We start from the raw sequence: 15510 nt of genomic DNA on the forward strand, positions 1-15510 counted from the left end.
CTAAGAAAAGTAAAACCAAACTTTGTGGCAATTATTAAGACCAAACTGAACATGGTGTGTGTTTATGGTGCATGTTTACAATGTTTTCCAGATGGATGGATGGATAGAAAGATTGATTTGTTTGTGTGGTATATGCCTTTACTGTTCAAATATTGTTATTCTGAAAAAAAATTATTTTTAATTTGTAAAACGTTTTCCCCCCTCTTTAATGTTTGTAATATTTGTTGGGGAACTTTCAAGGCATTCAGCTCACAAATGTCTCCAGTATATTATAATAATAAAATATTGACTCATGAAAAGAAACTTTTTTTTTGGACTGATGTTTTGAGTAAACGTCATTAAACGTTTTTCCACGTACATTTGTACATTCCATCGAGTCGATCTTGATAAAGTAAAAGTAATTAACTTCCTGTTGTGCCTAAACCTTTACTTTTTAAAGCCGAGCTGTACATAAAGTCTCGTCTCGGGAGAGAATTTGGGACTATGCTTGAGGCAAAAGCTGTTTCACTTGTGATCACTGATCATATGATACACTTATGTAGCACAAGTGCATTGAAGTAGAACTGGTAAATCATTAAATACTTGCTCAATGCAGCTCACACTGTGCTCACACCACAGAAAAGACTCTTAAACCCCTTGGAGGGCAGGCTCCATTACATCCAGCCTTCACTTTCTAGTCGTTACCTAGTTGTTAGAATTAATACAGTTTTATGCACACTACAGCCATTTAAAACACATTACTGCCACACATCTGAGAGACAATTATGAAGGTCAAAAGCATTAAAGTGCTTCTTCAGTGATTGGCACCCCAAACGTTTTCCCGCTCTCAGCGCGACATTTATACCACATATAATCGCAGTCTGCGCTTCAAATATAATTTATAGGTCTGACCCACATATATAACGATTTATGCAAAGCATATCACGATTAAAGGAGCTTAATAAGTACAAACAGAAAATCAGACCGACATTGACTTAAATATACACAAAGATGTTTGTTTTCCCTCTGATCTTCGGCTCATCAGAAAAAAAGAAGTCTTGCACGAAAGACAAGGAAAGTTTCATACCCACAGAAAACATTTTTTTTCCCTCTCTCTCGTTACAGACCCAGAGAGAAAACATATCAAAAAACATTTTACTACATGTCTTTTGCAAGCACAAAAAGCTGAAATGGTGTCAAGAGAAAACAAAACAGAAAGCTTGTTTCTTCTAACAATTGCTTTAAGCTACAAAATCTCCTTGAATCCCAAGCCTCCCGTTACTGTCGAATTTCCACTCTCTTTCTCTCGCTCGCTCGCTCTTAAAGGGAAAGCAGACCCTTCTGTTGGGCCTGATAGGTTGTAGGCTGATGCTTAGCAACAACATTCCTGTGCCTTAAGTAGCAGTAAGCCCCTGGCTGAACTCTTTGAAGTGGCTGTCAGGCCACATTTATTTCGTTTTAGCACTTTGTCTACTTGTCCAGATATATAAGGAGATAAAAAGCACTGGTGTTTACACTGATCTTTGCCTCTCTTTCTCTCTCCCTTTGTCTGTCTCACTCTATCTGTGTATATCTCTTTTGCAGTGCTGGTAATTAGATTGTAGCCCTGATCAGACCTGCTGAGGATGAGATGTTCTGTGAGTTGCGCTAGGCACGCTAGCCTCTCGATGTTTCGGCGAGGGAACTCTCCAGCTTTGGGGGTTCGCTTCGAAACCAAATCATGGCGTTAACTGCATCTTAGCCACCCGTTCACCTCTTCCCACTCTCTGGGGTGGAGATTTGTTTGGAGCTGATAATCACAAATGGCTGGATTTTTCGTCATTTATTTGCCGGGAAGAAAAAAGGACATGCGAAGGGAAGAGGGAGCACGAGTATGATGTATAATCCAGGAGACGAGTCATATTTCACTGTGACATTTTCAGCAAGCAGTCCTCCCTTTGAGTGCAGAGCCCCTATTGGGCTGATAGCTGCTGTGGCTTTTTCTGTTAATGCCATTATTAGAGACTTTTTTCTTTCTCCAGCTTGTAAATTTCTGCTGCATTATCATAAAGTGTAGTGATTACTCAGTGTATAAAGACAATAATGATGTGAGCAGGCAGCATATGCCCAGGGCCTGGAGAACAAGAGCTCGGTGTGCTGAGACGAGAGGCTTATGCAAACCTGACACTGCAGCGCCCCCATCTGACCAGTGCAAGAAGTAGTGTGTGTGTGTGTGAGACAGAGAGAGCGTGTGTGAGTGGGTGGGTGGTGAGAAAGAAAGCAAGAACAACAACAAACAAAAGAAAGGAAGGTAGAATGAATGAGAGCTCGAGTGCTGAGACTGGAGAATGTGTGTCGGCATTGACTCTGGATGTTGTTTTAAATCTCAGAAGGATGCACGGTTAGCTGCAGCCACTTCCGCAAAGACCTCCAAAAGTTACCGCACCATGTGCTTCATATTTTTCTGAATCAGGGCGGCTGGATTTTGGCCTTGATGGATATTCATCTGAGCAGTTAGATGAGTGAAGGTTCTTGCTTTCTTCCTCATGGCTCAGTTGCATAACTGCATCTAAAGATAATTTCATCTAGACTATAGACTGCATGTCCATCCTTCTGTTGAGACTCATAATGGATTGAAGTCTCAAATGTTTTTTTTCTTTTATGTATTTATATAAATATATTTTTTATGTATTTATATTTTAAGTGTGTGTGTGTGTATAATATATTCCCCATACTGAATGTTTAAGCATAATATATTTTTATACTGCCTAATCATTAGAGACTTAAACCACACTTAAAAAATTATGGATGACATTTCGTTAATAGAAAATATATAATGATATCATTTCGAGATTTCAAGATAGTTCACACAAGAACACTTTCCAACAAATAAGTTGGACAGAAAAAGCTTGTTTGAAATGATATAACAAAACATTCAGTAATTCACAATAGGTTTCTAATAGAATTCTTAGTAGTTTCATTTTTTATATCAATTGCAGGTAGATATAATAATAATAATAATAATAATAATAATAATAATAATAATAATAATAATAATAATAATAATAATATTCTTTTCTTTTTTTTCTTTTTTTGCATGTTGCACTTATTTTATTAAATGCAATAACTTTAAGACATTTTTAACTGTCCAAATGACTTTAGGTCCACTGAATTATCCATCAGTATAAACGGGCAGATCAGAGCACACAAGTTGCCATTTATTTGATATCTTTTAAAAGCAACTGAAAACAAAATGCTTTGTGAAAGGAGAAGCTCTTAGCTGCCTGTGCGTGCTCAAAGCTCCCAGACTGAATGAATTCAAAGGGTGACCCCTTGGCTTGTGATTATGTTTGTTTAAAATCTTAAGGATGCCGATCAAAGCAAGGCTCTTGTCCGCCTTCCCTTTTTTTCCAAGATAACAGCTGGCATTCAAACTGAGTTTTCCTTTAACTTTTTTTTTTTTTCCGCCGGGATTCCCATTATGAGGCAGGCCTCTTTCTCATCTCAAGGATGGCTCATTGAATAAAGAGAAAGAGAGGAGTGGATGGGAGGGGAGGAAGTGGAGGGAGGGCTCTGATTAATCTTCTTCCAGGGTGGGGGTGTTTGATCAGCGGACTTGGCCCAGGAGGGGTGGGATGGTTAGGAGAGAGGGGGTATCTCTGATGTTGACAGCAGGCGACTTTTGCGCACGGCATGTGATTGACGTGCCTGGCCGCTGGGCCGGAGGGGGTGGTGCTCTGTGTCCGGTGGGGCATAGCCGGCCCCTGTCTGTGGGTGGTGGTGTTAATAATGTGGCAACTGGGAAGATTAATTGTAGACAAGCAGCAGGATTACGAGCGGCTTTGTGGCCGGGACAGGGCTGTTTGGTGGGGAAGGCCTCTGATCTGTCAAGTCCAGAGGAAATTAGTCAGGGCGGACTGAAGCTGACACTAAAAACGCTGCTTTAGGATATTAAAGCCAAATGGCCAGAGGAGATTGAAATGGTAACAAGGAAACTGCTGATGTACTTGGAAAGCCTGATGCAGCTGTACCCCACTGGATTTGTGTAATTAGGATGATAATTAGTCATGTGATAACGACAGGGGGGAAAAAGTAATACATTTTAAAAGAAAACATTTTCTCAATTTTCTGTTGCTTGGCAACTATTAACAGCTTGCATATAGTGTTTTGGAATGTTTTTATCCATTGTCTATTATAAATATTGCTTGACACTTTACATTTCATATCAGTCAACTTTATATATTTTTTTGCTTAATATAAAAAACACTTAATATTAATACTTTTATTCAACAAAATAATCTATAAATAAATGCCACTCAAAAATATGAAGCAGCACAACTGTTTCCAGCAATGATTATAAGAAATGTTTCTTGAGCGGCAAATCAGCTTTCTGAAGAAGATTCAAAACAAAAAAATGGTACCGACCCCAACCCTTTGAATGGTATATGAATAATTCATCCTCAGCCCTAGCCGAGTGTTTTCAGTGAATGAAATAAAAATAGGACACCTCAATGATTAAATGCTGATAGAATTCCTGCCTGCAGAAGAGCAGATATTTTCACAATATTTTCACAAAGGCATCAGATATCAACACATCATGATATAGTGTGTTTTTGGTCCTTGAAAGAAGACAAAGGAGGTAGAAAACACTTGTGACCTACCAGAAGCACACAGGCCATCTGTATTCTCTCCAGCTCTTCCCGTTCTGTCTGTCTGTGCGGTGGCCTTTATGTGAATATATTTGTATTTTTAAGGTCGGCCAGTGAGAGATGAGTTTACTTAAACTCAGGTCTGGCCTTTGGAGAGCAGTAATTTCATGCCACCTGTTAGATTGTCAACACACAACAGCGTGTGTTAGTGAGTGGCAGGCTGACCCGGGCCTGACCCGCGGGGCTCTTCATGGCTGAACGGTGACTGGGGCCCTTCCCCTGGTGGCCCCCTCTCTTAAACAGGCAGGGGACAGGTAATCAAAGCCAGGGCCCGTCCTCACCTTTCACTCCTCTCTCTTCAAAATAATGAAAGTTGCCCTCGTCCTGCACCCCTGATAAAATAAGAACGCCGCTCCTAACATTTCCTCTCCTCGGTGCTGATAAAAATTATGGCATTTGGACAATCAGTCGTAGCAGTGAAATCTCACCCGCATTCTTCAGTTGCCTCTCACCCCATCGTGCCTTTCCATTCTCTCTCCCTTTTGTGTCATCAATCTGTGAAAATATTCTAGATTGCTCATGACAAATGAGTTCTTTTCATTTAACTCAATTAGGATTAAATCAATAACCAACATTTCTTCTGTCTGTGCTGGATAATGAATCGTTGGAGACGTTATAAATGTTCGCAGGTGTGTAAACTGCGCACGCTGGACTTATGTTTATCCAAACTCTTGTTCTTTCAGGGCATTGCCAGTGATGTGAGATCCGAATCCACCACTACGCCATACCACCCCGCTGCCCCGAAACACAAAGGTAGTGTTTTAAAAAAAAAAGACAATTGCATGACAGGTATCTAAACAAACGCACCCTCCATTGCTAATAGAAGCTGTGCAGAAGAGATGTTTCTGATGTGCTGGACTCTTTCACGCAGGCCACATTTATCATGCTCTCTTTTGTCTGTGCAATGCAAAGCGCTGCTTTTATGTCACGGCCACAGCGGTGGTACTTTCATGCGAGGTCAGCTGTGTGCCTCTCAGCCCCCCACCAAGGACAGATCTATTTCACAAAGGCTGACCTGCACCTCTCAAGTGATGTAGAGGAAAGCCCAGTGCTTCGTCAAAATCATGCTGCTTGAGAATAGTCCATTAAAAGGTGAACGGAGCTGACATATGAAATATTTTTTCTCCCTCTTAGATTTGGGCGAGCTGACACTCGCCATTTGTTATTTTTACGATACTGTACTGCAGCGTTAGATAACACAAGCCCTCATCTTTGTCCTTCGCCTCGTTTTATTCCTCTGCCTTTATCGTGCCATTTTTATTTATCTTGACTTATTGCCTATTCTATTTGCTTAATGCATCGGCTCTGACACTGTAACTCTTTACTAAAACTCACCTTTGGCTGTGCCATGAAAATGCTTTAATAGAATAGCCATGACACTAAAAGATGCAGTTCACCTCCAAGACACTGTCAGTGGAAGTCGAGCATTGTGTTTGGATTACTAATAATTCATAGTGTAATCGCAATGCAGTGCAACTATTGCCTGCTTATAATATTAAAGGAATATATAACTCTTATTGGAATAGTTTACCCACAAATTACAGTTCTCTCTTCACGAATGGATCTCTGATTTATAATGACATGAGCATGAGTAAATGATGAATTTTCAATATTGGGTGAACTATCCCTTTATGAAAAACACCAAAACATGATATATCCAACACATGAATTGAGAATTACTCAACGTTCAGAGTGAACATTATGCTGCGCCGCGTCCGCGCAACACTGTTTCAGATGGACCCTTTACAATGTTGTTCTAAGCAGCGACTGCGAGGCGTGGTGAGGGTAAACACAAGTGCTCTGGTGTTACGTTATAACGCCTGTTTCACACATACTCCGTCTGCAGTGCGTATTTTTTACGCACCCATGTTAACGGATTCCAGCGTTCATACTGCACGAGGTTGCGGTCTGTCAGTACGTTCAAGGAGCGGTGTGTCTCTAGCCATGCAGCTATCGTTTACGTAGCGAGTCTATTTTTGCTGTGCTGCAGGCGCTGAATAAAAGTGAAAGCGCATTGTTCGCGGGAAAAATGAACATGGATTGACACGAAAACGCAGTCATTTCACAATAAATGTATACTAATTAAAGCTGTTTCACACGCAACTCATGGGTTTTTGGCTAGGTTTAAAACAAGAAAAAGTACCCTTTAAGATAAACAAGGAAAACAATATATATATTCACTTTTATCGAGGCAGAAAAACAAAGTTCATTAAGACCCGTGGGATTGCTTGTGATAAAGATTTAAATCCAAAAGGCACGAGACGTGGTGTTTTAATTTTAAATATTTTAACAAGAAAAATAGGCTAATTATTGTGTTTAAATGTTTTGCCGCTTGCTTGAGCAGCTTATTAAACAAACCTAGAAGAAAAATGCATGAATAATGCGTTGTTTATATTTATTGTTATTGTTTATATTTATATTTATTATGTCTATATGAAAGATTGTTACTGTTCTGTGATAAGACTCACAATGATGAAAAAAAAAATACATATATATTTTTACATAATATGAAATCAAAACAATGGACAAATGTTGTGTTTGTGGACTAAACAGACGTGGATCAGTAGCGAACTGCAAACGCGTCCTGTGTGAAAGCACAATGAGTCCGTGCTGCGGACTGCATATGCACTGCAGACGGAGCATGTGTGAAACAGGCGTTACAGGCAAGATGGATGCTGCAGAACTAGTAGAACATGATACAGAAATACTTGTGCCAAAAAGAGGAGCCTGGTCTGTTGTTTGGAGGGTTTTTGGTTTCCAAAAATCAGACGTCAACCAGACAACCATTTTATGCAAGTGCTGTCAGGCTAAAAGCACGTCTTGGAATATCAACCAGCAGAAAATGCATTGTACACCTGATTATGCATTAAAAAAAACTGCCATAAACCGGGAAACCGGCATAATAATATGTGTGTGTGTATATATATATATATATATATATATATATATATATATATATATATATATATATGTATATGTATGTATGTATGTATGTATGTATGTATATATATATATATATATATATATATATATATATATATATATATATATAATATGTGTATATAAGTGTGTGTGTGTGTGTGTATATATGTGTGTGTGTGTGTATATATGTATGTATGTATGTATGTATATGTATGTATATATATAATATTTTTATAATTATTATAGTTTTATGCAGTAGAATGGCTGAAATTAGGGCATGCTTCCATAGGTAAAAGCTTAGTCCCGTCAGGTTTGCTATATGTTACTTTCTGCCTTGCAATGGCCGGCAGGATTAGCGGCGTCTATGACAGCAAGCTGTCTTAAACAGGGACCCACTCTACCTTTTCTCAATATTTTTACAATTGATGTCACCTGTGCCAGGCCCCCAGAGCTAAGGTGCCATGGGTAATTACAGCAGACAGGAGGTCTGAGGAGCGAAGGAGGAGGACCAGCTATATGCATTGCATGGGAGGTCTTGGCTTTGGGTTATAAGACCCTTGTCTGCTGTTTTGGGGAAAAATTGGGTAGTAGACAAACAGCGAGCAGACAGGAGAGGCTCAGAGGAGAAAAATGGAAGAGGGAATAGCTAAAGCCAAGAAAGGAGGCTATGTGGCAGGCCTGGCGTGACACGGAGAACCATGAGAGTCTGGAGACAGAGGGGGGTGGAGAGCGTGGCCGCAGGAAGTAGTGCTGCTGTCAGCTCCCACCAGCTTTAAACCAGTCTGTCGCCTGAACATAGCCCAAAGTTTCTTTCAAGAGACAAACATTGTCTTAAAGAAACAGTTCATCCAAAAATGATGTACGCATCCTCTTCCCCTTCTAAACCTCTTTGTTTTTCCAAAGATCTCAACAATTGTATTCACAAACAATGTTGGATCTGTCAAATAACAAATTTGGAGTCAAGTTTGGAAGATAAAAGACTTTAAGTGAATATGAACATTTTAAAATTAATGAAGTGCATTTAAAGGCTCCATTAACATAAATTAATGGATTTGGATTAGCCATAAATGCTAGCATTGCTAGCATATATATATATATATATATATATATATATATATATATATATATATATATATATAAATATATATAAATATACATCATTTATTTTTCTATTATTTATTTATTTTAATAAACAGTAAAGGTATTAATATTATTTGTTATATTAATATAAATTTTGTATTTTAAGAAGCATTGTTATTTTGAACATCATAATAATAATAATAATAATAATTATTATTATTATTATTATTATTATACTTATTTATTGTGCATCCCTACAAAAAAGCGGAGCAAACCAACCTTTTTCCCCATCTTAATTTTAAATTGCAATCGCCATTTTTATCAGGAAAAAAAAATCTCTTTTTTTTTAAACCCTAATTGTTCAACCCTAATATATTCTACTTTTTGTTTTTGCATGAACTGTTGCTTTAAATATAAAGCTCCAGCTCTAAACCAAACTACATGAGCCAATGTTTGTCTTTCCACAGGCACAAATAAGTATAAAAATAAAGTGGAGCCACCGCATTCACCGCTGTCACATTCTAGATAGCCGTATTAATAACAATCATCACGACAGGTCACACAACTGCCCTGGAACTTCATACATAATTGAAATGGAAAATATACAAATCCTCATATACGTCTCTGGACATTTTAAAGCAGCAACCACCACTTTTGAATTCCCATCATTCATCTTCACAGTGGCGAGAGAAGCAGAGGCCATCGAAGGCGAAACCGTACTCCTCCATCAGACTTTAAACGCTCCTATTCTGGGCCCTGCTCCAGCTGAGTTGACTGTATTTTAAATGGCACACAACTAAACCCCTTGAGGCAGGCAGCCTTCAAAGAGAAAATCTTAACTGAAGACCCCCCGGGGAACATGCACTTTTTTTTTTCGCCTACAGTTTGCCGTCATTACGTCGCCGCTGATTTGTAGCCTTGAAATGGGACTGCATATGAAGAATAAATGACTTTACAGTCGTGGCACAACAAATAAACAAACATCTGGAACCGTTCAGAGGGCGCCATTAAAACAGTGCATTCCTTGCCCAAAATGTGAAAATGATGACAAATGTGCTGTCACAAAGGCTGGGAGAGGCCAGATGATGGAGCAGTGGGTGCTAAGCACTGACTTTTAAAACTCAGCAGGACTGAGAGAGAATTACACCTGCTGTTTGTCTGCCTACCCTCCATTAACTTACATCTGGATAGCGTGCATCACTCAATTACCAAAGTCTGGATCCACACCCGCATTGTTTAGCTAAAATGCCATGTTTAACATACAGCCCTAGATAGAGATATTTATGCCAGCAAACCTGTGTAATTGAGATAAATTTGATTGGTGTTGGTGATGTGCAATTGCTTGTCTCGTTTTACAGCCCAATGGATATGCAATAGCCCCAAGCTTGCCTTTGGCAGAGTTGCCTCTTAATTATGGCCTGTTGAGCAGTTGTTCCTCTGCCGTTTTCTGAGTACGAGTTTGCATGTGTGCAAACTGCATATAACTGAATCCTGCAGGCCAAACTTCACGGTAAGCTTGTTGAGCCACCATTCTCTCTCCCAAACAGTGAATGCCTTGGATCCTTGAATGCAACTTTAGCCTTTGATATTGGAAAAGAATCTCAATGAGATTCTAAAGGATCTCTCATGATGGTTGTAGCAGTAATGTTTTTCCCTTGACGAGTGTTATACTCAAACCAGCTCCAAACTTTGGCCCTGTCAGACATTATGCTGACATTATGTTGGGGATTTTGGAATCCTGATTTATTGGCTGTCTTATTGGTATTTTTAAGAGATTGGTTATGACAGATTATTATTTTATTTTTTTCTTCCTCCTTTTAGCAAGGACTGTGAATGTATGGGCAGAAATGGTCTACTGTACAGTATATCCTAAAATTGCATGAATATAGTTGCTCTGTACTTTCAATATTGAAATAATTATTAGGGATGCATGATATAACAATACCATATTGGTTACTAGCTGGATGATATTGGTTTTTTATCTCTACATGCTCATTTCCCATATTAGATTACCTTTACCATCTTCTGACATATACTTCAAGTTCATTTGTAAGATCAATATGAATTAAAAAAAATAATTAACAATTTATCATTTTCAGACATAATTTTTATGTTTGCACATCCCTATTAATTATACTGTGCAATTGATGTTTTAGGCAGCATAAAATTGAGTGCTACCTTTGAAACCGTTCCACATTAGGTGGTCACCTATGATGCTGAAATGTTACCCTGGACCACAAAACCAGTCTTAAGTCATTGGCGTATATTGTTAGCAATAGCCAAAAAAAATCTAATTTTCGTTTATGACAAAAATCATTAGGATGTTAAGTAAAGATCATGTTCCATGAAGATATCTTTTACATTTCTTACCATAAATATATTAAAACTTGGTTTCTGATTAGTAATATGCATTGCTAAGATTTCATATAGACAGCTTCAAAAGTAATTTTCTCAGTGTTTTTTTTGCACCTTTTTTGCATTTTCAAATAGTTGTATATCGGCCAAATATAATATATTATATAAATAAGCTTATTTATTCATCTTTCAGTTGATGTATAAATTTCAATTTCGAAAAAATGAACACTTAAGACTGGTTTTAATTGTCACAAATGTGTTGCCTATGTACTGTAGACAGCTAAGTACATTATTGAACAGAGCCAATAGTAAATCTGAGATTAGCTATTTTATTAACTACAATTCATAAATTTGTTGACCACAGGGTTATGTTCGTGCCTTAATAAGAAAGAATGGAATATGGAATCCATTGCTTCGTTTCTGAAGAGAATGCCGTGTGTTTATTCCCTCACATAGTTCTTGGCCAAATGGCTGACATGTGTTTTCAATTGATCTGGATGAGGGAGAACTGTCTTACGATATGTTTGCTGCGTGACAGTGTTATGATCCAAAGCCTTCTCCAGCACTGATGAGGTGTTTAGGATCTCTGTATAATGGGTTTAGGGTGTTTTGCGTCCATTTAAAGCCCCTTTATAAAACACACCTATAATTCCAGCTACAGCTCTGTAATGAGCTCCTATAAAACATAAATGGCCATCACGCAAGTTTATATTGACTTTCAGATTTACACCTCGGCTCTCCTCAGATCAGGTGCCAAAACATAATGGATGGAAAAAAAAGGTCAGTACGATATTGATTCGTATTAGTCATTTGATGTAACCATACATCTGCTTTGGATATCCTTGGTCTGTGGGAGAATCCATCTGTGGGAGACTGCTGCCTTAAGTTGACTCCTACAAGCCTGTAGGTTTGTATAGGAGCTGCCAGGGGCTGTTTTTTGGGCCTCTCTTTGTGAGGACTGCTTTTGTTTCCTTTGTCGGAGAGAGATGATGTGATATGATTTCTCTCAAGAGGTTGCGGTGGGCCTCCCAGGACTGCTTTGGCACAGGAGCATGAATATCCATTAGTCTGGAGATGGAGATTAATGGAGGAAGACAGAGGAAGAGCCAGGCCGTTCCATCCATTCTTCACCGTCTATCAGAGCGAGAGAGAAAAGAACACAGAGATGGGATCGGATTCTTCCATGAGGCAGTCAGAGTCCTGTTTATCACCGAGCCTGGAGCGCACCTCCCTCTCTCTCTCTCTCTCTCTCTCTCTCTCTCTCTCGCGCTCTCTCTCTCTCTTTCTTTGGAGCAGGGTAGATTAAAACACCAGGACAGACTTAACTTCCCTGACAGTTTCAACTGCTGAACTTGGACTTGGCATCCCAAACTGTTCTAAGAAGGCTTCTCTGTCTTCAGTGTCATTATCTCCATATGAGATGGCACTGCATTCGTTGAATAATTCTGTTTGTGTTGGATTTGAGGATGTGTCATCAACACCATTGTTTTTTCTTTCTTTCTCTGTCTTTCTTTCTTTTTTCCTCTCATACTTTGCTGTTTGATGTAGTGGAATGAGTCTCTGAAGGCACAGCTGAAATGTGGAGAAGGGTTTCAACATGACACTGTCGAGATGGCGATGTTTATTTTAATATCATTTAACATATTTGTTTGTACTCTGGTGCAGTCGCTGGAATATGAAAGCGAGAAAGCATTTCTTTTTAATGATTCAAGTTAATAAGGCATGTTCCAGTACTATGTAATGGTAGCTGTGCTCCTTGGGATGCTCAAAGAAAACGACTCTAAAAAGCCTGCTGTAGTGTTTATGAATTAAAATGGCCTTTTAAGAAGTCCCTCCAAACATAGTCTCATCTTTAATCTGACTGGCTGGTTTTACACAACTTTTGTGAGTGAAGAGTGAAGGAAAAAAGGTTGATGTTGGAAGAACTAGTTACCAGATCGTGTGTGTGTGTATACTGTATATCCAAGCGTTGAAATCTTAATTAAATATTAAATATGTTAAGTCTGGTTGGCTGCTTTTTACATTCCAGTCAGAAGGTCTGTTTTTGTATTTGTGTGAGGTTTTTGCTGTAAGTGGACTTGTATTTATTAACACTATCATTCAGAGGTGTTTGTGTATTATTTTATTCGGCAGAGATGTATTGAATTGATCAAATATTAGAAAAGTTTTCCGTTTCAAATAAATGCTGTTCCCAGCAGCACAACGGTTTTCAACATTGATAATAATACGAAATATTTATTGTGCACCAAATCGTCATATTACAATGATTTATGAAGGATTATGTGACATTGGAGTATGTAAGACTTTTTTTTTTTTTTTTTTTTTAAATAAATAAACTTCTTTTTTATAATATATATTTGAATATAATCATAACAAGTCTTTTTTCCCAAAAAAATTCTATGTTATTCTTATGGAATATCTCCAAGTACCATATGTATAGAATAAAATCAGCGTAGTATCACCGCAGTATTGTTTTTTTTCATTCAAACATACAACACACTAATTGCACTGCATTCATTATCTATTACAGTAACAGTAACATTATGTAAAGGTGCGATACGGCACAGTCTTGGTAACTCTCCAAGTTCTGTCTACAAGTGGTCTTTGCAACCCAAATCCTTTAGCATTAGCCCACCAGCAGCAGTTAATTCACTGCTAAAGCCGCTATGTCATCGCTTTAGAGTCTTTAATCAGTACGGCTTCGCCTCATAAAATTACAGCACCCCTCCTGCATGATCTATTAATACATGCACAAAAGAAACACCGGCGAGTGTTAAGCGATACCCCAGGATGGAGAATGTGTCAGCATGATGGACAAGGACACAAATTCAAGCCATCCTGCCCAGCCCATTCGCAGTAACATACTTGCAGTACTAGGGGCTTTGGTCTGCTTCCCAGTCGTGCTGGACCATCTCATGAGACTGACAGCAAATATATCATACAAATGGATACCCCATGCCTGCGTTCTAATCAGCTTTAAAAGTGATTGCTAATGCAGTCGAAGCATTATTCATATTTGTGCGTGATTTGTGACTTGAGTTTGGGACATCTGAGATGCAGGATAGTATTTCCTGTGTGCTTTTAGTCCTGCCAAGAGTTTAGAGCAGGTTAGCGTGGCTTTCACAGGCTCAAACCCCAGGACTTTATCATTGTAATTTATGAGGGAAGAGCAAAGCCATATGGTTTGGATATTTTTACGGTGGGATCGATGCGGGGTCCTCGAATTTCCCTTTTCTTGCTTAGGTTGATATGGATGGTGTTCATGTCAGGGGGTTCCTCAACCCTCTCAGATGCTGAGACACTGAGTCCTGGCAGATGTTGAGCAACTTGTCTTTTTGATGGCGAAACTGATCTGTGCACAATGAGCCCTGATTGCATTATAATGATCATGTGACGGGCCAATGGAAAACTTTATGAAGACAAATGCTGCTTGCAGGAAGAGAAAAACACACCGAAGAGTTATAATTCAGAACCGTGGATGATACATGCTGGAGCTATTTATTATTCATTATTATTATTCATAGCAAGGCCTTTTTTGGCAGCATTTGTGTTTGTTAGTGTGATTCAATATACAATCAATTTACAAATGATAGCAATTAATTCGGTGACAGCTTCCATTTATTCTATTTTAATTCTGTATCGTGTGTTTTTCAGACTTATTAATCATCGGTGATAGATGAAAACGTGTTATGAAAGGTTTCTGTTTCAATCCTCTACACAAATGGCAAAAATACACTTAGAAAAATGCAATTCATCTAACGATTTGGATATACTTCTATAATGAGCAAGAACATGTCAATATTTGCTATTTTTTGAGGTGACAAAGTTAATCATGTCAGAGTGATGCCACTGTTCTGACGTCATAAAGTAAGTGAAATTAGTTTTGAAAAGCAAGTGAAAAGCAAATTAACTTTTTTTCTACTAGTAATGGTGGTAATAATAGTAATAAATAAAAAAATACATAGAATATGCTGGAACTCATTGCATGTTCTCTTGACTGTGTTAAGATCAATAAGTTTCTTAAAATATCAGATAATTAGACTTATTTATGACAAGGTAAGGCTAATTCAGGCTGAAAATGTAACGATTGTGCAGCTCCCCTAAAACGAGATATATACACATACAAAAGCTTTCTATTTCAAATATTTACAAAGCAGCACAACAGTTTTCAACATTAAAAATAAGAAAGGAAGGTTTTTTATTTATTTATTTATTTATTTTGAGCAGCAAATCAGCTTATTAGAATGATTTTTGAAGGATAATGTTGACACTAAAGACTGGAGTAATGAAGCTGAAAATTCAGCTTTACAATCACATGAATAAATTACATTTTATAATATATTTAATTAGAAAACAGCTATTTTCATTTATAATAATATTTCACAATTTATTATTTATTTTTTGTTCAAATGAACAATGCTTGGTGAACATAAGAAACTTTTTCATGGTTGTGTGTGGGGGTGTGTTGTGTCATTAAACTTCTCTT

At 38.1% G+C, this 15510-nt stretch overlaps 1 protein-coding gene across 1 annotated transcript in view; it reads left to right on the plus strand.

Annotated features, from left to right (window-relative positions):
* The window catches only part of LOC113057176 (leucine-rich melanocyte differentiation-associated protein-like), a 275803-nt gene that overhangs the window by 237194 nt on the left and 23099 nt on the right, over positions 1-15510 (plus strand). The window contains exon 5 of the mRNA XM_026224318.1: positions 5351-5420. Coding sequence (XP_026080103.1) covers positions 5351-5369 — 19 coding nt within the window. The 3' untranslated portion in view covers positions 5370-5420. The remainder of the gene's footprint in view (positions 1-5350; positions 5421-15510) is intronic.

This window comes from Carassius auratus, chromosome 38 (assembly GCF_003368295.1).
Source record: "Carassius auratus strain Wakin chromosome 38, ASM336829v1, whole genome shotgun sequence".
Taxonomy (NCBI): Eukaryota; Metazoa; Chordata; class Actinopteri; order Cypriniformes; family Cyprinidae; genus Carassius; species Carassius auratus.